This window comes from Anarhichas minor, unplaced genomic scaffold (assembly GCF_050575085.1).
Source record: "Anarhichas minor isolate MPS153535 unplaced genomic scaffold, ASM5057508v1 ptg000033l, whole genome shotgun sequence".
NCBI lineage: Eukaryota > Metazoa > Chordata > Actinopteri > Perciformes > Anarhichadidae > Anarhichas > Anarhichas minor.
In genome coordinates, this window is record NW_027466479.1 from 13095815 (window position 1) to 13122897 (window position 27083).

The window sequence follows — 27083 nt, forward strand, 5'->3', positions numbered from 1 at the left end:
AGCAGCAAAAGACACAGGCCAAAAGGTAAGAAAGAATATACTTATATTTATTTGAATGTAATAAAATATTGAGGAAATGAAAAAGATGGCATTTAAAATGTAATTACTAAAAATGTATAGGGTTCCTTTTTTCTGTCTCCGTTTTTAAGGTGTACTCAATCAAACTATTTTAAGAATGGTGTTTATTTGATATTGCAAATGAACTTAATGTACGTAGTTACTTTCCACATATGTAAACCATTACATTTCACAATTATAGTGTACCCTTTAAATTTAACCTAACCTTTTTTTTTTTTTTTTTTGACGACACACCTGATGGCGGCCTACAAAATGACGATTTCCGCTTTCAGTTTAAGATGATGGACAAGCGAGTCATACGCAGTGTAACCGGCGGGCACTGAGACCACGCGGAACGTGCTGTGCTGTCAGTTAGCCGTTGATGCGCCTCGTTCACACCGGATAGACACCAGCTGAGATCCTACGTCTGTGTGGACAGACTGGAATATTAATTCATAACTCACCTTCTTTTCTCTCTTTAACTTATGTGTTCATGATGAGGTGAGGATGGCTAAGCGACCGGGGACTGACGACGGGATGTTGACTTCTTCGCCGACCATTCTCCGGGACTTCGCGTCCGATTCGAGCCCCGGAGACGTGGTGAACATGGACCGCAGCGACGGAGGAGCCGCAGAGGTCTCCCTGGAAGACATCCTGAAACTGTACAGCCAGCCGATCAACGAGGAGCAGGCCTGGGCCGTGTGTTATCAGTGCTGTCGGACTTTAGCGCAGAAACGTCGGAGGAAAAGCTCCAAGTCTGCCGGCGGTTCAGCCGCCGTCGACTACCCGAAGAGGATCGAGGGACCCGGGGATGTGAGGATTGGGAGAGACGGGACCGTGAAGCTGCTCTTTGAGGACGACACAGGTAAACGAACGGAGCATATCTTACGAAGAGGCCATGTTGTTGTGGCCGTCTGCTTCCAGCCATGTGGCGAATGTGTTTACAGGCGCTCGATGGTGGTCATTAAAAAAACGTCACAGATCACCGCATAGCTGCAGGGAATCAACGCGACAAAAGAAAGCGGTTTATCAATTATTAGCAGGCGGGGTCCGTTCTCACGACATGCATCTACTATTGACATTATAAACATGGTTCATTCATACGGGTGTGTTAACAGGGCTGGTCTAGGTTCTCTGTTTTAAATTACGCTCCTGCAGCGGTCAGTTACCTCCCGTAAACAATGGACCATGTGATGGATTCAAACTGCAGAGCACCGGGAGCCCAGTCCAGAGCAAAGCCATATAGCGAGCATCACACAGAATGACTCATGTTGCTGCTAACAGGCACGCTGTTTGTGTTGTGACATTGAGGTAAAGGCACAGATTAGTGGGGGTGGGGGGCGGGATGCATGCACGCACCTGGGGGAGATTTTTTTTAAACACAATGGAAACACGTTTTAATTGAGTTTGGTTATAAATAGTAAGGAGGAAGCTTGCAGGCACATGGGCTGTGTGTAGTAGGTCCACTTTGACTATTTACCTCGGAGGTGAAACGATTAATAGATGAGTTGATCAGTCAATTGACAGAAAAAATAATTTGCAACAATTATGCTAAATAATCCTTCAAGCAAAAATGCCAAAATTTCACACATACCAGCTTCTCAAATGCACATATTTACTACTTTTTCGTGATAGTAAGATGAATTTGGACTACAGACATTTTTATAGACCAAACTATTAATAGTTGAAGAACAAAATTAGTCCTAATGTACCTGACAGCGGGCTACCTGTCTGGCCTCATGGACATAAACAGACAAACAAACTGAGCTTTAACAATTTTAGATTGTTCTCAAATTTGTGCCTGGTCTTTAGACTTTTAAATGGTTTGGCCCCTCCTCCACTCCGTGACTTTGTATATACTCGCTCGGCAACTTCTATTAGATCAGCAAGAATATCCTCTACACGAGACTGTACAATACCATTTCACCACACTACTTTTGGTCAATCAGCCTTCTCTGTAAAAGCAACACACCAGTGGAACACCCTGCCTGAAGTTGTGAGGAGCTGCAGTTCGATTAGCACTTTTAAAGCCAACTTAAAGTGTTTTTTAAAAGCTGCACAACACTGCACACACTGACCTCAATTCTTGTGGTCTTTTCTGACTTGATTTTATGGACAAACACAAATTTTTGATGTGCTATTTGTGTGTAGCGTTGTATTGGGTGTCTTGTATGTTTTTATGGTATATCTCTGTATTATGTATTTTCCTTTCACTGTGTTATTGTCTTGTCCTTGTTTGACCTGCAGATGCAAATTAGCTTAAGCGACAATCTGGTACAGTGCATTGAATGGAGACATTTATGTTTAAACTGTACATGGTCCCTTTTAAATAAATAAATAAAATGGGCACATTATATCAAATAATTCTTGACCGAATGACTTGAACCCTGGCGTCTTTTAATATAGTAAAGCTTAGATTCACACTTGAGGATTCAAGCTGAATGCAGTCAACTACTGGAACAACTCAAAGACTATGTTGGTTACAAATTCAAAGGTGCTTCCTGCAAGGCCTCTTCCAGTACACCAGTTCAGGTGTGTCGAGAGACGTACGGAGCGTCTCAAATACTTTTAACTGCCTTCCATTAATATGTGATGAGAGCTAGAGCTGGGTGTGGAGGAGGTGTGGCCGTCAGCTCAGCATAGCCTCAAGCACCGAGGTCATATCCCGTCTCTCCTGGGAACTTATTAGCCACCCTTTCTCCTTATTTTCCCCTCCCCTGTTTACACCCCTCTCTCGCTCGCTCACACTTCAGTCCAGCTCTCCCTTATCTCAGCATATTGAACCTACCGGTGATGTTTGCTGTGTGTGGGAATTACACTCTCGGTATAAACCGATTCAGCCGGTTCTTTTGAAAGTCTTGACGCTGCTAAAAATAGAATAAACGTGATGATTAATGCACAGACTTTTATCAGTCTGACTGCAGATGATTTTGGAGAGTTTCTTTGCTGCTCCTCTGGCTAGTGGCTGAGGTATTTTGGGACAGCTCGGCCCTGATTCTTATTAGGCCTGGTGATGAGAAAGACGTGAGGCCTATTACGCTTTCAGAAGCTCTGCGTACCGTTTCAGAGGTCGCTACCCCAGCAAAAATAAAAAACAACCTTTGCTTATGCAATCCACATAGGCCTGTGCATGAGTCAGTGTCAAGATGGCGTTATTTGGCCAGCACCCAGACCACCAACACTGAGGCCTTCACGTCCCTCTTCCTATCTTATTGCTTGTATTAAGATGTCGTCTAGCGCTGCACACCGCAGGAAGTGTGCATCTCAGTAATGCATAGCAAACAGAATCGGACTAATAAGCAACACAGAGTCCCAGTCAAGTATTTATTTTTGGCTCAATTGATGCGAGGTATACGCTGCTCCTGCTGCAGTCGGATCGATTCACACGGAGCACGGGGAAGAATACATTCACTGCCACTCCACGTTGCCAAGAGAAGGGCCCGAATGAAGCCTGAAGGCTGCATCCAAATGAGAGAGACGCTCAAAGAGTTCCAGTGATTCATACCAGTAAAGAGGATTTTTTTGTTGTTGATTAGTTGCATGCGGTATTTTAACTGGAATTCATACAGTTGATGTGGTTATTTATATCATTGAAATGGTTTGAATATGATTTAACATCTTGTCTGTATTTATTAATTAGATTAGAGGTGGAGCAAGAAAAATCTTGTTTAAAGATTCAATCTAGTAGAGAAGGTTTGTATCCCACTCTCTTTTGAAGCCCCTTTTTTCAGCAGCACAGAGGTTGATATTTCACTGAATGGGATCGTCTGGGTGACGCGGCACACTGCTCCAAATATGCCTCACGGTGACTTAATTGCGGTAGGAGAGACGAGGGCCCTTGCCAAGCCATCTCTCCTTGACTGGGACGAACAGAGGACCTAGTGTTTCTCAAATGAGCGTTGGTGGATGGAGGTTTATTTATTTTTCCTCGTGTCTGTTGGCTGTAATTCATAGTGACCTGCGCAGAACCGAGCTGAGAAACGTGTATTTTCCTTGAACGCCTCCTTAAGCGCTGTATTGAAATACAATGTCATCGTATGCAGCCACAGCAGTCAGAGTAGTGCTATTCAATTGGAAATTACTCAATCACTGCCTCAATTGATGGAATTTAAACTGAAATGGCACTTCTATTAGCATTCAGAGAGATGACGCATTTGACGAAAGTGTCTCATTTATATGCAATGACCTAATTTTACAGTCCAGACAGGTGTCAAAGTCTACACATCTATCTCCCTATTTGTACTTTCACCCCAGACGTTACTCTCACCGGCAGTTATCCTGTGTTCCAATCACTGTTCGCCAGTGATTAGCTGTAAAGTGTATATAATTAAGCAGTATGGAAAAGAGACGTATTGTGTGTACTTTTGAGCTCTTAAAGATCTATCTAGAGATACAGGTGTGTTGGAAAAGCCAGTTACGGAACAAGAGATAAGATTGTCAAAGCTTTTGTTTTCTCTTTTGTCCAATAAGTGAAAGAGAAACTTCAGGTTTTTCCCGTCCATTTAGGTTCCCGTGATTTGTTGTGTTGCTTCGAAAATGCTTATAGTGTACGTGAAAGGTCGCGATCGAGGTTCTTAATATTGACTTTCCATTTTGAGAGAGGTTTTCATGTAAATGAAGAGAGGGCAGAGTCTTTCTCCAGAGTATGAGGGAACAGTCGTATCTCCATAACCAGCCCCCGGTGGCAGGTTTTGACAGTTTGCCTCAGGCAGTGACTGCAGAGAAAACAACATAATTTATTCACTCGGTAGTTTTACAGTCGGCGCTGTCGAGGAATCACATTTTGCAGCTCCCCCTACATTCAGTTTCCTCTCTACTCTCAAGTTGAATATTTTATGTCCTGTAACACTGTGAGGTGTGTTTTCTGTCTTTTCAGATGTCATCCATAATTACACAGAACATGTACACGAATAATTCAGAGGGTGTGTTGGGACAATGAATAAGTATCTTGGTGTTTACGAGTGTAATAACTCTCAATGTTCTGTCATTACAGATAAATACCAACCGGCTGCAACGTCATTAGAGGTGAGTTTCACATCAGTCTCCTTAATCACTCCAAGTTCAGTTTCAGAGAATTAGTCTTCCTTTTCAATATGTGCTGTTAGAGCAGTTGGTCACTATTTATTACTCTCAAGATTAAAATATGCAGCTTTCAAATTCAGTTAATCAGATTTCTTTTCGCTCCACAGCTGTAATGCGTCATTTAAATATGACAAAACGATTTCAGAAACTATTTTTCACAGCTTTCCCACCACTGAATCTACTAGTGAGCAATTGCACCACAAGCAGGCTGGTGTGGCCGCTGTGTTGCAACATTGTTGACTGTGGCCTTGAGAAAAACATCTATGAGGAGCCAATGCAAAAATACATATACATGAACATTAACTGATTATCAACGCTGGAGAAGAGTGGTGGTATTTTCTTGTGAGTAGGATATTTCCGTCTTTAGGAAGTGGTAGAAATCGTTTTATGTCAGTCAAAGCGTAGATATGACACTGCGCAGTAGCAACATGAAAAGTAATTGTTACCTGTCCAAATGTACCAACATGCAAGCATTACAGCCTTCCAAGTGTTGGCGATGCACTAAACAATAGAGAGTGGGAGTGAGCTCTGTGCAAATAGTCCTCTCTACTTTGTCCAGTACTCGTAGTGTCTTTGCTGCACTCTGATGCAGAAGAGCACGTTAAAAGAAGAGCACGACTTCTTCTCCTTTTGTTCATTAAATGCATTACTTTCTATACTATCATACACTCATCGCCAATACCACGTGAAGAGGTGTCCAGTGTCTGTTTGGCCGAGCAAGGTACACTGTATAATGCTGGGAGAAGTCTCTCTCAAATCTTAATTATGTGTACATAGACTAAGTGCACAGAGAGTCCTCTATCAAGTCTGATCATCTTTCATGTTTGTCTTGCAGTTCATGTGATCACAGGCATGCACAGTATGCGTGTGTCTGTGTGTGTGTGTGCTAGTTGATACTGAGTTCCTCCTTGCATCATTGTCTTTGTTTATTACTATGTTACAAAGAATGAACAGGGTGTTTTTACCTTGTTGGTTTGTTAAAAATGTGTAACACCTTGCACAACGGCTATTTGTGCATCAGCATGACTATCCCACGGAATCAACCACGAGGCCAAACTTTGAGGACGCACCTTGTTTTGAAAAAAATGTGTTTATTTTTTTTTTATCTCATTGATTGATAGCTTAACCAAAGAGATAATCACCAACCTTGCAAGATGCAGTCACGAAACATTACAGGGTGATAAGATCAAAATGAAGACCGAGTTTGAAGATGGCAGTGGTCCGAGCAAAGACGGCGTCTATGTGGGTCTTCGAAAAAGTTCTTTAGCGTGAGTGAAGAAGACTTGAAGCTCGCAATTTATCACAACTGCAAGTCCACAATAAGCCGAGGAGGAACAACCGTAAACACATTTGGAACTTACTTAATCAGACACTTATTATATTGTAACTCATTCCCATCCGACATTTAGTCGACGTTTTCACAGCAATGTGAAATGGATACAAATAGATGGACATTGCAATCAGTGCTTAGTATACTTTATCGTTGCTAAACATGTGAGCATTATTGTTATGAAGGTGTTAGCATGAATGTAATTTAATGTTCCGAGCATTAACTGGAACTATGAATTCACTTCGGTGCTTATCCGTGACTTGATTATATTCAGATCATTCTGGAAAATTAATTTAGTGAACAAAGAGACTCACACAAACACAGTGTTACCCTTTTTATTGATGATACACTTTGGTCACATTTGGACCAAAGCCCATCGTCCCTCATGTCTTAGCGTTGTTTGTTTTTTGTCTCTTGTGTAAGTGAGTCATCCCATCAGTAAGTGCCAGTCTCTCATACCGTTCTCTGCTTCTGGACACTTTTGGAGCGAACCACTATCTTGTGTTGAGTTTACCCACTTTCCCTCACTTGCACCACAGAGCCTGTGTTAAGATAATCACCAATAATGTCAAGTAAAGTACCCTTCTGTCACTTGAGTTAAAACTGTTTTTTCTCCTGTGGTGCTCTGTTGTCATCTGCATGGCTAGTAGTAACTATTTCTTAAAAGAAAATCATTTGTGAGACTTGCACCTTAAGTTGTCGCCTTCACGACAAGCTCAACCCAGTTTGTCCTCTGTTGAAGATTAGTTGTAGTATCCTATTACAGGTTCTCCAGTCTGCCAGGTCTGCTCGGTTCCCTGTAGCTCAACTTTGGGCCGAGATAATTAGTTTGCCATTTTCATGCACGAAGTAAAGCCTTTGGATTTTGAAATGGATCCCAGTAGTTTCCGTCTTCAGTTGTGAGTAATCTGAAGATTTATTTTCTCATCCTCCAAATAATATGGACCCACCATACCCCGAGATTGAGCCGTTGTTCACTCACAGCCCTGTTTTTTCTTGTGTTAAATTCCAGATCCAAACTGCATCATCATTCTCATTCATCCTCTTTCCACATGGTTGGATTTGACTGTTTGGCTCAGATTCTGCAGAGCGGTGCATATTTTTTGCATGTGAACAGTCCTGGGATCCACGCTGCAGCTGGTTGAACAGGGGCTGCAAGTGTCTGCATGTGAAGCTTCTGTGTGTAGTGGGTCTCTCGCCCTCCTTATACCAGTCACTGCAGGCAATGAGCTCCGTCTCTACAAACACTGTTTCTTACTCTTGTCAGCTCTGACGTGATGCTGCACACTTCAAGGGGAAGAGACGTCGTTTTATTCATGATTTTTTTTAATGATGGCTGTCGATTTTTAGTGAACGTTCTTTGGACGGTTTGTGTAAATTCATATAAATAAGTACAGGTCTTTGACAGCAAACAAGTGTGTATTCTTTTGGTCGGTTGTCTGTGGCTCTTAAGTGCAGTGATTGGCACCCAGTTTGATCCCTGTATGCCGGATATTTACCAGTGACCTAATTGTTATATCCTGCTTTTATCCAAATCAATCAATTGATTTGTTGTGACAGCTTCCGTTAAAAGCACCCGTGCAGCTCACATTGCAGCCCCCTAGGGTTATATTTCTGCCCATACAGGGATATTCACAGCAAGCACAACACCACAGGAATGGCAATTATTGAGTAGTCGGGGTGTTCTATTTATATCCAACAAAGAAGAAATCTATAAATCATTTTCTTCTGGTCCAGTCGGGCCCTGAGAAAGGAATTGAATTTCCACTTCAGTTGGTCAAGTTTACAAAGTTATCAGATCTTTTATCACAGATATTTTTACAGTAGTTGCTAGAAGGTCCTGTGTTTTTTTTGTTTTTGTGTGAAGACAGTTTTTGTTGTGTTTTAGGTGAAACAGTTCGCTTTTGCAGCTGATGAATATTGGTTGTAGATAAATAGGCTAGACCATGTAATGCTCAGGCGATGTAACCTGAGTTTTACATGGATATGCCCCTTCTGTTTAAAAGATTTTAAACTAAATGTACCTGCATCTCCCGTATCAGCTTTTATTCCACCACGATAGCTTGAAATGATGACGCATAATGTCGGTAATGGCTGTTTGACCCAGAGGGACTTTTTCACAATCCTCTTCTGTAATTTCCAGCTGACTTCACATACGAGTTCAAACTGGACAGCTTTTTAAGAAGGGGATATAAAAGAGCGAGCCGTGTTCTGTCCCACAATGAATCGCGACGCTTCAGACTGGAGGAGGCCGAGCATCCCCTCTTGCAGTGGAAGATCTCTAGATTTAGCTCTGCTTATGTAACCGTCTGTGTTGTGATGGCTTTGCCAGCGCTGAAGGCTGCTTAGCTGACTGTTTTGTGAACTCGGATGGTCACAGTGTTGCTTTGGGCTGCAAAGGCAAGAATAACTCAAAGAATTATGTCAGTCCTGTTGCTGACGTCTGCAAGAATATAGACTTTTGCTTTCAAATGAAGTGTTTAAAAAAGGGTTTTTATGAAGCGCATATTGTTAACGGTGACACTTTAGTACTCCTCTCCCAGACCTGCCCTAGCTTTAACTCTCGTAAATCTGAAGTCTGATGAATGTCAGTTCATCAGCTCTATTAGATGTTAACATATTTCTAGACATAAATATGACAACTGATATGAATTGACAATTCATGAATGGAAAACTATGAGTAGTTATATATTTCTATACACAGATCTGTGTGCTAAAAGACTCGGCGGTACATTCACAGGACTTTTTCCTTTCTCCCACGTTTGTGTTAAAGAGCGCCATTAACGTTCACACAAACGGCTCTTTCTTTGCCCATCTGCGTAGTGGTTGACTCACTGATGCTCTCCCCATCATGGTTGCTCCTCTTGTTTATACAACCAAGGATATGTATATGGCTATTTTTCGACCTAGTCTTGTTTTTTAGGATTTTTTCCTTTCACTTTGCCCCATATGAATTAAAATGGCAGTTTATCAAAGCTTTACTTCATTTACTTCATCCAACCAGGGGTAGTCACATAGAGAATTAATTGCTTTTCCAAGCAAATACTGGTCAAGAAAGCAGCACACACAATAAATAGTTGAGTTTTAGCTTCTCCAGAGACGGCATTTCTACTCCTGAGTGCCCAAACTATCCGGTCTGAGCTTTTGGGCCCAAAAGGTCAGTTTTTGCAATGTCGCGCATACAGCTTGACCCATTTTTAAGTGGAAAAATTGTGCTTAATTTTGTTGAGTGGGCACAAATAATTAGGTCATGTTTTGGAAAAAAAAAGGTCCACTTCATGAGGATTTTCTATCAGTGTTAATTTGTAGGATTTTTTTTCGATCATTTGAAATCTTAGTTGTTTATCGTTTATTAGTTATTTTCTACTAGTTATACTTATTGGGAGCGAGGTCTAGAAATGAAGATTTGATATGAAACGAAGGAGACAAAGGTTATTCATGAGGAATATAAATTCTCTTCCTATTTGCCATTGATTCTCAAGATGATGCCTCTGACACTGGTCTTCATGTGAGAAGGAGATTCTGAAGTATAAAACAACTCATTGTTTGGACAACATAGGCCCGAAGAACCTCATTGGATGTCATGCAAGACCGTAGCAGGATTATTTGTTTGTGGAGCGTGACTCATCCCCCTACATTTCCTGAGACGCATTTGAAAACGTAGGCGATCTCCTGTGTTACCTGTGGTCGGTCAAGGCCACAGCAACAGCTGCTCAGGGTTTCATCCACCCTGACAGGCCTCCACCAGTCCTGGGTGGAGCCTGGTTTCAATTAGTGGTTTGCCACCAAACATTTCTGCCCGTGACTGAAACCCAGCAGTGGATTTTCTGGCCGTCTTTCCGAACTGTTTATCGCATACTTGTTTCCCCTCCGTCCTCCTTTCTCCTCTGCTTTGGCTCCTCGCCTCATTCATTCCTCTGAGTCACAAGTCCTCCAGTGAGATTATGAGCTGCATTTATAAAATTAATGTAATGTTTCCTCTTTCCTGGATGCTGGCTATCGATTTTACTTCAAGATGCCTCTTCCCCGTTCCGTCGGACATAACTCATAGAGGACTTGATGCCATTCTTTAATCATGAAGCTGTTGCAACACTGCCACTGACAGGGTGGAGTTATTCAGCCTCGTCTTTTTTTCCTACCCACCCATTCATATATTGACTTAACTGTGTGTTTGCCAGATTGAGTCCAAGTTGTCATTATTTATGTTCAGGCGCGTCAGAACCAGATGAATGTACAGAGTGCTTTTGGTCAATTATGTGAAACTGTGAGCCTTTCTGTGCTAGTCACTGTTAAACCGCAGTTAATTATTACAAGCCGTTTTGTGTCGGCATGGAAATTGGATTCAAATTAAATCCACCCAAGCCTCGACAGTATAACAAATGTTCCTCAACTAGAAATCTAGTGTAACGCAGCTGCTAAAATGACTCATGGATACAGGAGGATTTTCCTCACTTCAGTATTGATGTTGGTTTACTATACATGCTCCAATGTAGTTCTTTACGTCCCTGTGGCCCATGAATGACATCCTGGTGCTGTCTGTCACTCCAGCAGTCCCTGGCATGTCCGCCCACTACAGCGCGTGTTGTCGTACGGATGGATTATAAGGTTACATAATGAGACACTAAGGAATAGGATATTAATTTTAGCCCTGGAACAGGATTATCAGCCGCACACAGAGATGGTTGATAAGTGATAACAGTAAAATAATGGGATTGATAGTTTAGTGTTGGTAAATTCAGAATACAGGTTATTTTTATTCATAGTTGGACGATGAACAGTGAGCTGAGTTAAACCGAGCCACAGGGAAGAATAACAATCCCATTGCTGTCAGGTGATATAGAGCAACGACAGAGAGACTTAAAATGATTATGACATGTTATGTGCAATTCTAAGTGGATACCAACTTCATTTTGAATGGTATATCCCCATATTTTCGCTGTTTAGAAAAGAACAATATAAGGTGTTGAGAAAAATAGCGCATCTCGGAAAGATCAATGTCAAAAAACAATCTATAGGGAAACATCGATGTGTGTAAGTTCAAACTCGAGGGCGTCACTTGAGCTCGACTTGCCGTGTTGGTAATGTAATGATTTTCCGCCTGTGTTGCTGCCGTCGATTATCCCAAACATGCTCAGTCAACACACCCTCCCCTTCTGTGCGCTACACTCCCAGACACCACAGCCAGGTGCTGTGCTCTGGCCCGAGCCGAGGCGGCCATGCCCGACCACACCGGCTTCACCCACGTCCACGCTCTGTTGAAAAAGGGAGGTGTCCAAATAAAACAATGTTGCTCCATTCCTTTCTGGTTATAAACACACAGTACAGTAATGACTCACAGTAGGCAGCGCATTTAGCTCATCATTTTATCACGTCAACAGAGCAAACTCTAAATAGCTTTGAGGTGTTGCGTGTGCGCAAACGAATAAATTGCAGCAGGAGGTTCCTGTCGACATCCAGATTTTGTGTAAACCATGTATCCACAGCAGTTTGGCACTGACACAACTCCCTTGTTGAATGTTCTAGAGAACAATGAAGGGAACTCAATATAATACACCACTAGAAAGTAGGAAAAGGGACGTAAGCTACAGCATATTTTCTTGCAGAGTGCATTGTGGAGCTCTAGTGCTTAAAATATAAGTGCTGGATTCAGTAAAAGTGTCAATTTAAAGACGTTGTATTTAACATTCTGAAAATAAATAGAGCAGCAAACCACTATTTGCTATGTAAAGATATATAGTGGAGTAATGTCAACTTGAGTGTGTCAGTCAACGTTTACGTGATCTACAGCTCTATAGACCTTCCTTTGGAGTCCCTCCTCAGTGAGCCACTGTCCTGTGACAAATATTTAGCTCCTCTTGCTTCCAAATACTCGATGAACTGAGAGCAATGGTTTGATTAAGTTGTCAGGAGTGGACGTTACACGGCAGGGCCAGCTTGTCATGCTGCAGTGAAAGAAGAACTTTGTTTCGTCTCAGCGCGGTGGTTGGAGACATTTTGGAACAAACCGCAGAATAAAAAAGATGGGTCATACCCTGCTTGTTAATGAAGTGAAGCGGTGAGGAAATTAAATCATCCCCAGATTATGGTAATAATCGCGCTCTGTGGTCTCGCTTCACATCTGGTTTATGGACATGAACTGTCTTCTTGTCTGTTCAGGTGAATTGAGTTTTTTGTAGATGTTTGTCTAACTAAGTCAGGGGTGATAAGAAATTGGGTCTGTCCATGAGGATCTTCCTGTGTGCCTTTGATCAAAGAGCAGCAGGGGCAACATAACATTGTAATTAACATCATAATAATAATAATAACAACCATCATAGTATGATAATGCACTATTTATATAGCACCTTTTTATAAAATGAACATTAAACGGTGTAGTCTGTCAGCTGGAAAGAACACAATGTCGGCACTCATAGCAGCAAGTAAACTAACGGTGGACAGGAAAAAAGTAATTCAATAACCCTTGCTTAATTAGAAAAGTCCCTCAGCTTCCCTTCTTAATTGTCAAGCTAAAGAACAGTTAATGTTCAATTTCTAGTTATTCTTTTTGTCTTTAATATCTAGCTTAAGAGTAAATGATGTGCTAATTGTGAAAGACGGTGGATGTCGATCTTTATTATAATTGACCCAATCCTGCACCGTTGTTTTGTTTTTCTGTAGAAACTCAGTTGAAAGGAACCCTTTTATAAGTCTGTAAAATAGATGTATTTTCCAGTACACCATAATAATGTACACCATTCTATTTGTCCATTGTCCCACAGGTCATTGACTCATTGGGTATCATGATTTACAAAGCTCTAGACTACGGCCTCAAAGAAAATGAGGAGCGTGAACTCAGCCCGCCGCTGGAGCGCCTGATCGACATGATGACCAATGCCGAAAAAAACCAGAGTGACCCCTGTCCTGACGAGGGCTACGAAGCCACAGAGGAGGAGGAGGAGGATGAGTGTGAGGAGGAAGGAGAAGAGGAGGCGGAAGAAGAAGAGGAGCCCGTCTCCGCCACCACCACCACCAGCTCCGTCAGCAGCATTCGCAGCTATCGAGACCTCATGACGGTAGGTTGCTGGGTTTCAGAACATTCCATGAAAGTCATATAAGGCGTATTAAATATACAGATTCCTCTTTTCCTTTTATGCCGTTTTCACATCGGATCTGTTAACGGAGCAGTGCATACACATCGCTCAAATTCCCCTGATGGGGTCCGTCATGCTGCAAATTCCCCAAGTAGCTTGTGAATATGCGACTGGTAATTATAGCTGTGTAAACATGCTGGTATTTGGGGAATAGGCTTAGAAATTTTCACAGTCCGTTCTTCCATATAATGAACCCGGTGTATAACACAACCGTTACGTCTGTTTGCTGCCAGTCTTGCCTTGCCTGACTCCTAATTCCTCCAACAATCATTCTCTTAAACTGTGAACTGCAGTATGGTGGTATGGCATGGCTGGAGTAGACCACTGCACATTCCTGACTGACCTCCTTCCTTCACTTGTACTCTGCTGCTCTGTCTGAGGAAGGTTGGGTCGATGAGGTTTCAGCAAGACGTGAAGTTGACGAAGGATGACAGGACTTGCTAGAGAAGCATCCCATTAAGACAGGAATAATTAGACGTTGAATGGGTTTTACTCATTGCCGTAGTGAGCTGAGGAGGGGCTCGTCAATAAAATACCAAATCTCCAAACTCTGACATTGGCACAGACTGTTGTAATGTATGGTTATGCTACAGTTTATTTTTCAATAGATACGGTTGGCTTGATACAGAATTTTGTTTTAGCCTAAACTGTGAAAACCACCGCTGCAGCTGTATTTTAAGCATGTTCGTAAAGACTCTCACTGCTCAGGTGTCATTTCCCATGAAAATGCAATCATTTTCCCTTCAATGGATAAGGAAGAAGACGTTTTGCTGAGTCAGACATTCCTGTGGCGAGCCACGCCCTGCGTGACAATTTCAGAAAATGTCACTCGTCTGGTTTCTCCCTTTTGCGTCACTGGAGATAATTCAACGGCTCTACCATTGCTCTGTTCGGATGGCCTGTATCATCTTTACAATCGCTGTCGAATGCCATGAGGGTCAGATCTTTAGATGGTGCCCAGGTGATACTAGTCGGGCAATGTAGCTCAAACTGGACAAACGGGTTCGGACTGTACATGTTTGTAGCCACGCCAAACAACAACGTTGGTCCAGATAGACATATTTCAAGAATTGTCCGATAGATTCCTTCACTGCGACGGCCCCAGTGATGCTGGTGGTCCCCTAATGTTTTCTCCAGCACCACTTTGAGCCACACCTGTTTGTGTTTTTGTGATGGAGCAGCATTACATTTTCTACAGACATTGATATTCCCCCTCAGGATGAATTGTAATAACTTGGATTTTCCATTTCAACTCTCCATCTAGTGCAATCATCAGGCCAACATTTCAGTTTGATCAGTACTTTGACCGATACCTGCAAAACTAATAGCATTCCCATCAGACTCTGCTGTGCTTTGTGTTTAGTGCTAATTAGCTAATTAGTTAGCATGCTTGCATGCTAAACTAAGATGGTAAACTGTATACTTGCTTAACATGAGCATGTTGGCATGCTGACTTTAGCATTAGCACGTTAGCATTGAGCTTGATGCACCACTGAGACTGAGCTGCAGACTCTTAGTCTTGTTATTGCATCGTCTGAGTTTGGTGGAAAATTGAGTCAATGATTTCAACAGCTGGAAATTAATAGCCTATAGTGTCTTCGTACATGGCCACCAAATTGTGTGTATTTCCATAAACGTTTGCCTCAATAATTGTAATATTTGTGTCTGTGTACATGATTTCCTGACATGTATGTTGTTGTTTCAAAATGTTGGTCACAAAAAGACTCACTTTGCATTAACTATATAAGAGATTTATGGATGCATCAGGATACTAATATACATACATTATATTGGCCATTTTAAATTAATGATTTTTACATAAGTTTAAGTTAAATCCATTTTATTTATATAGCCCAATATCACAAACCTAATTAACCTCAAGGGTACCACTGTATATAACCTAGTTCCTTCCCTTTGCTCCTCTACAGCTATGCGCTTCCCACCTGCCCAGCACATCCGGCGCCGCGAGTCATTACCAGGCGGTGTGTCGTGCTCTGTACGCCGAGACCAGGGAACTACACACCTTTCTGGAGAAGATCAAGAATGCCAAAGAGGTAAGAAACTGTCATGTGACATCTGCGGTTGTTGTTAATAAATCTGGTGCGGATAAGTCACAGTCGAGCGGAAACGCAACCGATTCCATCTGCTCACGTTTTTTTTTTTACATAACACTTGCATATGAAGAAGTCTCCTAAAACCTATTTCAGAAATGATGAGTAACGCCTACACTCACTTCTATTAATTGCCACTCATCCAAAGATGGAAAATGTTGTCCATGAGTCATACTCATCATACTCATAGTCATAAAACATTGAACAGATAAGAGGACATGAGAAAGTACCATCCTTTTAGTCCATGGGGGGGGGTTACCACTCTGCTGCTGTTGTCTGTGGATTTACTGCGTATAATTCAATTGGTTGACTTAGAATATGTAAGGTCTAATGGGTCTAATGATGGGGAAAATAAAATAGAAGAGTGTCAATTACAACATAACGGCTCCCAAAGTGGTATTGGACCAGAAGGGTTGAGACTATGACCTCCTTAGTATTAGAGTAATTGACTCTGAACACTGAGGGATTCCCTATAAAGCAGCTTAGAGACGACGTGTTTTAGACTATTTACCAACTGTTCATCAAGATGTGCTGGGGGAACATGTGCTGGGGGAACATTTGCCCTAATTCTTCTACACTTACGAGTACGACTTTGTGTTCCCTGATTGTGTCGAGATTTTGGAAAAGATGTAGCCACGTGACTTTTTACATCGCCCAGACCTCAGTGTCTACACACTCATGCAATATCTTCTGGCTTTGTTTTCTGCAGGAGGCATGAGTAATGCGAACAACCCTATGTAATATGTGGTTATAGAATCAAGTTTAACCTTGTTACCGCAATGTAAGGAGCTTACAGGAGGGGGACCCCCCCAGGCTATGGGGGCTGCTTTACTCTCCCTGTAGAACTCAATGTCACTGGATAGTTGCTAATAAGTAACCGTACAGTATCACACGTGCTCACAAATTAGGAGGCTAGTCGGGGAGTCTTTCTCTCACTGTTGTTGTTTTTTCTCTCTTCTCCGGCCGTGTGTATCAGCTTCTACTTCTACGTCTGTTCTGTCCATCTAGAAATAAACCAAAAGCGTTGTTTGTTGTGAAAGGTGTCAGTGAGCTACAGGTTGTTGTCATGCTTTGAAAATGGTTTAAAAAGATTAGACTTGGTAAGAAGGAGTGTGTTTCAGCAGTGAACACAGGTGTGGATGAATAGTCGTGTTGACTTTTCTTTCTTTGATCTGAGAGCGATATTCTATCCTATATGTATCCAACAGCTTTTAATAAACCACAACCTAATTTAGCTTTCTTTATTTATTATAGAAGTAGAGTATTTGACTCTCTTTGACATGGGGTAATTAAAAGGGTCCGTATTTTTTTTGGTGGTGGAGCTACTAGAACAGCACCCTGTCAATCAAATGTGGGCAGCTACTGTGTCCTCACTTGGTGCACAGTCATGCCTTCAGTGAAAAACAAATCAACTGAAAGAATAGTGTGACAGCAGAGTAACTGTTTACAATATCTAGACTTTCCACAAGGAGAGTAATCCTTAACCTTACACAGTCACCCACAACTTTCAATAACTAGCTTGTGCAGTGAGGATTCAGCAGGCAGACATTAACAGCAGCCATTAGCGGACTATTGTTTTCTCTGGTACACTGTCAACATAGGATGAGACGGGTATCGACATGCTTATGTGAAACATCAATCCACTAATTAACCAGACTGCTTTGACAGTATGGACAGTTTGTCGGTGACCTCAGCTTAATTTCCGTCAATACTATGAATGCAGTGGTACACCTTTTTGAATATGATGACATCAGAAAACATTTTCATGCATTTTCTCCCCCTTTTCTGCTTTTCCTTTTCTTGGCTAGAACCTTCGGAAAATGGAAGGCGGGACTCGGGAGGAACCTGTTGGAGATCTCGATGAGCTGCAAAATGCAGATTGGGTAAGAGTCATTTTTTTTCTGAGTCTGTCACCATGTGTTGGCAATCACATAACTTATGGACTGCAGTAATTATCATGTCGCATCTTTTTTTTTTTTTTTTGTCCCCACCAGGCACGGTTCTGGGTGCAGGTGATGCGAGATCTACGAGATGGTGTTAAATTGAAGAAGGTTCAGGAGCGTCGGTATAACCCGTTACCCATTGAATACCAGCTCACCCCGTACGAAATGCTGATGGACGATATCCGCTCCCAACGCTACAAGCTGCGAAAAGTCACGGTAAGACGAAAGTATTTTTATTTAGCCCTTTTCTCTTTGTTTCGAATAAATTGAGACGTATGCGTCACAATGAGATGTTTTTTTTTTACTCGTTTGTGTTCATAATGGTCACATTTCTTAATGTTCTTACGTGGCAATGGTATTTTCTCTCTGCAGCTTTATACAACCTCTTCAGTGCTACTATATGATTGTCATTCAAATGAAACGATGTCATTCCAGGTGAAGGGAGACATCCCACCGAGGTTAAAGAAGAGTGCTCATGACATCATTCTTGATTTCATCAGGTCGAGACCGCCTCTCAACCCTGTGAGTAGAACGCAACATGACGACAGTAATCTACACAGTTTTAGTGTGTACTATACTCGGTATACAATATTGATATGTGATGTATTTCTAGGATTCAGTTTGGCAACATTTAGAGAGTGACTCATGTGATAATTATTATCTATATTCAACCTGGTTATGCAATCAACATTTCTAAGGGAATACATTATTTAAATTTTTTTTGAGAGCCACTGACTTAATGCAATTACAAATCATGCGCTCTTATGCCGAGTACTGACTTGGTGTGGTGGTTGTCCTGAAAGGTTGCAGCCCGTAAACTGAAACCCCACCCGGCACGTCCCCGGAGCCTCCACGAGCGACTGCTGGAGGGCATCAAATCTGAAAGGAAGCTCAGGCCGGTCTCACCGGACATGATCCGCAGAAACCGCCTAGGTAAGCCGCCAACAATTGCACACGTTGACATTCTAATGTCTACATGCATACATGCACAAATAACCATTAATAGGATTTGAATGTGCAAAATTCTGTTCAAACGAAACCGTTTTGTTTTAAGAAACCTCTTGATTGTGTCTAATCAGTGAGAGAATGTCTGTTAACTTACTGCTTTACGAGCCAAACCCAACCACTCAGAACAAAAACCATTAACCAGGACTTGACCACATCCATCATGGTTACTCTAACAGCGCTCTTCTCACATTGATCTGTTCACTTAATCAGAAGTCACAGTGTTTGAACAAGGATCACTTTGACTGCCGCTGTGAGCCTGGAGTTGTTTGCCTGACCTGAACTGCTAAAGGAACAGCTGTGGTTACTGACAATTGTGCTCTTGAGCTCACAAGTTCTTTGGTTTTAACTTAAAAATGTGGAACCTGTAAGTAATACTGCTCTTTCATGTTACTTTTCTAAAAGTAAACAGCGCATGGAGGTAGATAATCCTTTTGGGATGCGGCCGTCGTAATTGGCCAATTGGATAATATGTTTCAACCATTTAAGGCTTTAATCGGATAAAAACAGCAAATATGTTGTCAGTCTGTACCGTACAGCGCTTCTATGCGGTTTACACAAGACGCCTTTTGTAAGGGGATTTAGGAAGGTAATGTGTTTCAGTGGTTGCATAATTATACATATGGGAGGCTAAACAGGGTGTTCCCAAACATAATACTGAATGTTAGATTTTCAGGCAATATGTGTTATAAACTTGGATTATTTATTGAATTAACCATCCATTTTAACTCTCGTGGATTTCTTTTTCTCCCATTTGCTCCCATTTCCTTAATTTCAAACATGGGCACATCTGTCAGTCATGCGACCTCTTAGCATGTCTTACAGCTTTGACTCATCAGGTAAAGTTTCACGTCACCTATTGTGTTCCTATAGTTGCACCTTGTGTTTCATTCCAGGCTATTGTAGGGTTAGCTCCTGCTTCCCTTTGATTTAAACACACCCTCTTTTTGTTTTTTATTATTTCGTGCTTGTGTTGTACAAGTGTGTGTGTTTGTATGACACACTACTGTCACCTGTACTGTACCTGGGGAAAAGATCGGTCAACACAGTGCAACTGAATCTCAGACTGGGGGAAATGGTCACCTTGGTCCTTGCTGGGAGGTAGAATATAAACATGGAGCTTCAGCGCAGGCATACTTTATTTTTAGTCATGTTATGAATGACGGCGTGTCTCGTATATAGTAGTTACTCGCAGGGGACCATCTGTGGTCGAGGTGATGAGGGCTAGCCATTGAGACCGAGCCAGCAGGGTGAGATTACAGATCATCACTCTGCCCCTGCAGCCAGTCTGCCCTGCTTGTCACCCTAATCCGATCTCACTGAGGAATATGACAAATTACGTGAGGCTGGTGAAAAGTTGAACTGCAGATGACCGTCTGAATGTGTCACTACAGTGTTGCAGGAAGACCATAATCCAGATGGATGTATGGGAATAACCTTTTGCACTGTGGCTGCACTCATTGTCTTTTTCTCTGCTTCCCCTGGCACTTCCCCTTCACTTACCGCTCCCTCTGTGCTTTCCAGCTATGCACAACACATGTGTGGCGTAGCCCACAACTACACAGCATCTCCTCAATTCACACCTGACGGCTGCTTGTTGCTGTCAAGTAGTCCTCCCTGTGGTATTAGGATGGTGTCAGGAATGAAAATATGAATATGTGTGGGTCCTGCTAATGGTTATATTCCATTGCAGGTGCAGGGAAAAGCATCAGCACTCCTCAGGACTTGTTCCGCGGCTCAGGTAAAGAAGAGTCAGTGGTGCGGTCTATAGGCCTTTGTAAAGAAATACATTTTCAGTTTGCTTCATTTAAATGAAATGATTGAGGAGAAAATCTGTAATCTAAGCATATGTTTGGGGCTCATCTTGGTCACCATGTGGCCTGTGTATACTGACTCTGTGGTATCATGAAGTAACGATACAAAGACGCAGGTGGCATGATGGCCAGCTGTTAAGATGGGGAGATGATTCATGAGAATTTATTGTTCACTTGTGATAAAAGTTCAATCGTATCTTTCACCCGCAGACACTCCTGATGCACCCAGGAAATTGGCTGTCAGCACCCAGCTTTTGGATAGTGGCCCCCTGCTGGGACCAAATCAAGGTGGAGCCCAGCCCCTTAGCCAGATGAAGAGGCTGCTTAAAGCGCCCGCACTGGCTGAGCTGGACAGCTCCGAATCTGACGTAAGATGTCTGACTCTTATTGCCTCTGCTCATAAGATGACCATCACATGCTTAATCGGGTTGCAATTAAGCATCTTGAAAAATGTTGATGATAGTATCCGTGTTTCCACAAGAACGAAGGCAAAACTTAAATGGACTTTCTTTTGGCATTCAAAGTAATTTAAAGGCATCAGTGTCTCGTGACTAAATGAGTGTAATCTTCTGGTTGACAGGAGGAGCCCACACAGAGCAGCTCCAGTATATCCACATCTTTGACGGAGGACATGTCACCTGAGCCTGTTGTAGGGAAGAAGGGTAAGCGCTTACCTGGAACATATTGGAATATATTACATTTGGCTTTTTGATCACTACAAACATGTAAATAAAGTTGTCTTTATAATTTACTTTTTTTTTTTGTCCCACGTGTCCAGTTCCTCCAAAGTTCTTGCCTGTGTCTGCGACCCCACAGCCAGACAAGCGTCGGTCTCCACAGAGGCGGCACTCAATCGAGAAGGAGGCCCCCACCAATGTCACCCCCTTTCTACCTCCATCCAGACAGAGCTCCAAGTCTTTGGTATGTCAACCGTGGGCGCTATCTCTGTTGGATTATCCATCAAATCCTCTGGATGAATGAATGAATGAACAAACGAATGAATACTCAAAAGTAGAAGACAGAGCTTGCATGAGTGACAGATCTTACTAAACCAGTTGCAAATACACTCTTATAAGGTGGTTAATCTAAGAAGGTCAATTATATTCTTTATTGGTATAACTAAGATTATTCTCTTATCAGTCAAAATAATAATAAAATATAACTAAATGAAAAGGAGATTTTGCTAAAAGAGTAAAAAGTGCAGACATGCATGTTAATTGCAGAGTTTTTAGAACAACTCATATGGAAGTTACAATTTGAATGAACTCTAAATCTACCAACGACACAAATGTACTCCCGTCCTGTGACCGGTCATTCGTTTTCCATGAGGTCACTGGTTCTCTGAGTAACTGCGCCGGTCGTATGATTCTAGTGAGGTTGATGGATATAATTGAAAACACAGGACAGGCTGCTGTATGAAGGGGATTTAGAAGAAATTGGTTCATTCTCACTACTTTCTAGTTAAAGTGCAGACCTGTGGCGCCAAACCAGGGACCAAATCAAAAGAAATAACAGATAAAACCCTGGAGGAGACGGCTCTTCTGGGGACAGTTGTCTCATTTTAACTTTATGCCTTTCATGTTAGTGATTACATCCTGGTCTCTAAAAATGAGAATAATTAAAGTTCTTTGTGACAGATTGAGGAAATCAAAAGCCACACCATTACAGTTTTCTAGTCACCCATTTAATGATAAAAATTAAAGAGTAATTTCCACAACCTGAAGCCATGTTTATTTACTTTTTTTAATTAAAAAAATTTTTTTTATTCAAGCGCATGCTTTGCCTTTCACATAGGAGTTGGGTTTCTCCGGTAGATGTAAAACAGGAAGATCTTTGTTGCAGTTCCCCTCCCTCTCTGTTACTCATTTTATATCTCATTAAAATGTCTCATACCAAAGACTTACTTGCAGTCATTTCCTGTTTCATATAATGCTGCAGCTGATGGCGGATCCCAGTGCCAAGGTAACCTGGAAACCTTCTGTCTATCCATCACCATCAACACATTTTAGAATTTGTTTTCGGGTTGTGCGTTTGTCCCATTCTGGTGAACGAGATATCTCAGCAACGCCTGGAGGGAAATTCTTCAAATTTGGCAAAAACGTCCAGTTGGACTCGAGGGTGAAGTGATTTTATTTTGGTGGTCACTGTAGCCTCGTGTCCGTCACGTTATCGTGAAAAGAAGATGTAGGTCTGCACCATCAGACCTAGTCATCGGTTGTGATCCTGCAGTCATGAGTTATGAATGCTGCCATTTCATTGAACTCTTCTCCTATCCTCTAACAGATACATCATGTGTTGCATTGTATTACGCATAGTTGCAGCAGAGCTTGTTGGAATATAAGGTCCTACCTGTGTTATAGTCCTGTTCCCTCTTTCTGCTGGTCAGGTGGAAGCCGCCAGCGGTGCTCAGGGCACGGTATGTCACTGTTACTGCATATCTTTAAAGGCACATAACACTGTGTGGTGAACTGTGTGGGTATTCCAATAGCCTTGTTTTAGATGAACGGCACCTTGTGTCATGACCGTTTGTGTGAATGGGAGATCTGCGGCATACTTAAAACGCCTCGGGGAAGGGTAAAGAGAAATAATCAGTTAATGCTTACAACGGAGTCTCACATTTTCTAATCCAAGCCAACTGAAGGAGAGTGAGAGTAAATGATTGGTGAATAACTTCCCTGAGCTTTAGCTTTGGATGCTCTGCTGTAGAGTTCAGACGTTCAATAGATGGATGAATATGTTGAATAGGCTCCCAGCTATGTCACAAATCTCCTGGCGACCGCAGCATGCACCGTGATGGAGGTCCACATGCAAAATTGGAAGTGTTGAAATGCTTATAAAACCGTCGTAGTAAAGTGCAATGGTGCAAAAATGAAAATTCTCCACGTTGAGCTGGATGACTTTCTAATTTTAGAAGACTGATTTTGAATAGTTGAAGAAAGTAATTTGAGAGCAAAAAGCTGTGGACCACCAACATGACTGGCGTGTGACATCACCAGCATGCTCTGTATTTCCTGTTTATTGTCAGTGTCATGTCAGTGGAAGCTTCATCTGTGGTTCACAGAGAACATAGAAGATCAGTGTTGTCACCTTCACCATCTCATCGCATGCTTGGTGTTTTGGTTAAGTGGTGTGCAACGGGTGTCTCATTGGCAGCACATGCCATCACTTCTCGCTGTTGCACCATTTTCTAAATCTGCATATGTACGGTTAGTTTGCTGATTTGATTGTGTGTGTTTTTCTTCCAGGAGGAGTTCTGCTACCCAGTGGAGTGTCTGGCTCTGACGGTGGAGGAGGTGATGCACATCAGACAGGTTCTGGTCAAGGCAGAGCTGGAGAAGTTTCAGCAGTACAAAGAAATCTACACTGCCCTCAAGAAAGGAAAGGTAGACGCCACATGTAGGATTTACATCGTCGGAGTGATCATTTTCCTCAGTCATCATTTGCATACAACAGATTCCATGTACCGTCTTCAACTCGCCTCATACTTTCCTCTCTAGGTCTGCTTTTCATGTCGGACCAAGAGGTTCTCTCTCTTTACCTGGTCCTACACCTGCCAGTTCTGCAAAAGGTAAACTGAATTACTAACTACTCAACTTACAGGGGAACTCCAAGCCTGTTTACACGCATTGGGGAGTAGTACTTACCTTGCACGGCTGCAGGTTTTTTGCGATGTCGTCGTGTGAACCATGGTATCAAAATCACACAAAAATGAATCTTGTTAGGCTTCAAGTAAAGCGTTTGTGTCCGGCAGGCCAGAGCACGGACCAATCAGCTTCCTGTGAGGAGCTACTGGCAGCTAGGGGCTTGGCTTAGGTTTGTGCGAGATGACACAGAGAGGCAACTGTTTAAGACAACAATGGCGGCTCCTAAAGAGGTTAGCATAGATGCTGCAATAGTTATATCTGAACTGGAGAGTATTTCTTCATTTAAAGAAGCTCAAAGGACGGCACTTAAGGCTTTTCTTGAGGAAAAATATGTTTTTGCGCTTCCTCTGACTGGCTTTGGTAAGAGTTTGATTGACAGATGGCTCTTCCAATCACCTGCCAAGTATTTTTTTTTGGAAGTGCCTGCTCTTTTCCAAACTGTTTCCAATGACGACTTCTCAGATGGTTTTGTGTAAACCATCCGGCGGGTCAGGACAGAGTACGACTGTACATGTGAAACCTTTTATGGCTCCTGAGGGAAGTTTGGAAATGAATACAATTTGGGGGATGTCGAGTTATAAAGAATTGAGGTTACCAGACCTCTTTAGCTTGCTTCTCATCTCTGCTTCAGGCATGTTTTAAGGAATGCTTCTGTTCATGTTCAACATAATAGCAATTTTTGTCTTTGTCTCCAGGCCTGTGTGTTCCCAGTGCTCTAAAAAGGTAGGCGGCTGTTGATTTTAAATTAAACATACTTTAGAATTTCCTCCCCCTCCATAAACGTCATTTAAAAAAACAATATTTTGTTAATCTATTTTTTACCTCAGATGCGGCTGCCATCCAAGCCCTACTCGACCCTGCCCATTTTTTCTTTGGGCCCCAGTACTGTGGCTAAAGAAGAGGCAAGTGGAGCGTCTGCCCCAGCTGTGCCAGAAAGGCACCCATTCGGGTCTGGATACAGCCGAAACAGCCTACGCAGAAGTGCTTACAAGTATGTTACGGTCGAACTCCCATGTCTTTTTATATACTGAGGAAATGTCATGCTTTGTCAGAGTAGCTATTATTTCTTTCTGTCCTCAGGTCGTCGAAGCAAAGCGGCAGCAGTACCAGCAAAGATCGGCAGTCGCAGGACGAGCCTGAGCTGCCCAAGGAGCTTACTGAGGACTGGGTCACTATGGAGATCTGTGTAGACTGCAAAAAGTTCATCACGGAGATCATCACCTCCAGCAAGCGCAGCCTGTGCACGGCCACCAAGCGCGCCCGTCTCAATCGCAAAACCCAATCGTTCTACATGTCGTCGTCTAACTCGGTCAACTTCAGGCCCTCTGAGCGCACCATCAATGAGGTGTAGGAGGTGGGACTGCCCTTTGCACTTTTCTTCACGCCTCTCCTAGAGCTAAGTCGTTCAATGAGAGAAAAAAAAAAAAAAAAAAAAAACCTTCAATGAAGCAAGTCCATCCCCGCCCCAAAGTTAATGAAGGTTCTTATACCTTACCCTGTCTCAGGGAAAGTTGGCAGGCTATGATTGGTCATGACTGGTCAGGACTGTATGGTAGCTGCCAGATAACAAAGGAGAGCCATGTTTCTATAAATAAATCAGTGACATCAATTAATTGCTGATGTTGCAATTGTGATCCAGGTAAGAGAATGTATATTTGACATTAAAGCGGGATACAGAAAGCCAAAAGCTGCAGTGATAATATGTAATCTTAGGCCCCTTCCTAACCGTGGCTTTGAATATAGTTTCCAGTTCCTGTTTACTTCTAGCACTCAGGATTAGCAACAGATTGTCTTTTGACAGAAATGCACTGTAGATCTTCCTGTCAGGTCTGTTGGGGTAAACCTCCGCCACTCTCCTGCCCTCCTCTTTTATTCTTCCAGCAACAATGATGCCAAATGTAACATCATTCATTTTATAGCCAGTTTAATGTATATTTACTGTTTTCTCGTGTTGTAGGGACGACACGTTGGGGTGAGAATAGTCATATTATTTTTCTGGGGGGGGGTTTAGCTAGTAGTTTTACTGTAAATTCAATTCTGTGCCTGGTGCCAAAATGTAATTGCTTTCTTCGAATGACTTTTGTAGTTCTGGACCTATTGTACATATGTGTTATAAACTCACTGGGGGACATTTTTAGGGTAAATCCAAGGTTTCGTTTCTTGCCCTTTCCATTAAGCTGGGCAACAGAAGCACAGAAATGTAGGGTTATGAATGTGTAAATGTTGTAAATCTTAATTGTTGCAAATTTAAATTTAATATAAAGTAGAAGTATAATTTTACCATGTTTTAAGATTTCTGCCTCTGGAGTTTCTTCATTTGAAATTCTTCTCTGAAAACTTTATTATTGTTATGTTTGTGTCCATGTAATAAGATTTTATTTCTATTGTATAGTTTATAAAGTCCTCAGTGTTAAAGTACTCTCCGAGATCACAAATCGCACTTTTATTGGACCAATTTATTGTTCATATATATATATATTTTTTTTTTGTGTAATTCATAATAATAATTAAAATCTTTGTTTTTCACCTCTTGGAGGGCGAGAGTCCATAGTGCCATTTCCCAGAGTTCTTCATGAATGAAAATATGTGTGAATGGCTGAAGGTTGTTGGTGAGATGGACTAATGGGTAAAACAAAACACTCTATTTAATTGAATGTAGGCAAGTTTATAACTGTCATTGAATATGCTTTATGAACGTGTTATCCCTTTCAAGAAACTTTTACTCTCTCACACACAGAGACTCACACGTATACACACACACACACAGACATGCGCTCATATAGTATGTTTTGTGACAGTAGTTATGAAATTAACAAAGCCTAACCAGCCTGTTCAATAACGATGCCATGTTCAGTAAAACCATACATCTGACCAGTTTTATTTTAGACCTCTGTTAGGAATGTATGCATGCTGTACTGTGATCTGTTTGTTTTTATCAAAGAAATTATAATAAAACCATCATTCTTA

General features: G+C 42.0%; 1 protein-coding gene across 2 annotated transcripts; it reads left to right on the forward strand.

Annotated features, from left to right (window-relative positions):
* On the forward strand, positions 1–27083 carry spire1a (spire-type actin nucleation factor 1a). 2 transcript variants are annotated; one of them, XM_076106253.1, is made up of 18 exons: positions 1–922; positions 5051–5082; positions 13228–13521; positions 15528–15653; positions 17519–17593; positions 17705–17869; positions 18089–18175; positions 18457–18586; positions 20352–20399; positions 20683–20840; positions 21053–21134; positions 21251–21393; positions 22859–22888; positions 23718–23855; positions 23970–24040; positions 24812–24839; positions 24944–25107; positions 25197–27083. In XM_076106253.1, the coding sequence occupies exons 1-18, from the start codon at positions 565–567 to the stop codon at positions 25465–25467; spliced, it is 2400 nt and encodes a 799-aa protein (XP_075962368.1). In that variant the 5' UTR covers positions 1–564; the 3' UTR covers positions 25468–27083. The 2 variants fall into 2 exon arrangements, with proteins under 2 accessions (XP_075962368.1, XP_075962369.1); XM_076106254.1 differs by lacking the exon at positions 22859–22888.

Coding starts and splice junctions, on each gene's coding strand:
- spire1a (XM_076106253.1), top strand. CDS start 565: ATGGCTAAGCGACCGGGGACTGACGACGGGATGTTGACTTCTTCGCCG. Junction 17,594..17,704: donor AGCTGCAAAATGCAGATTGG/GTAAGAGTCATT, acceptor TGTCCCCACCAG/GCACGGTTCTGGGTGCAGGT. Junction 25,108..25,196: donor CTACGCAGAAGTGCTTACAA/GTATGTTACGGT, acceptor TTCTGTCCTCAG/GTCGTCGAAGCAAAGCGGCA.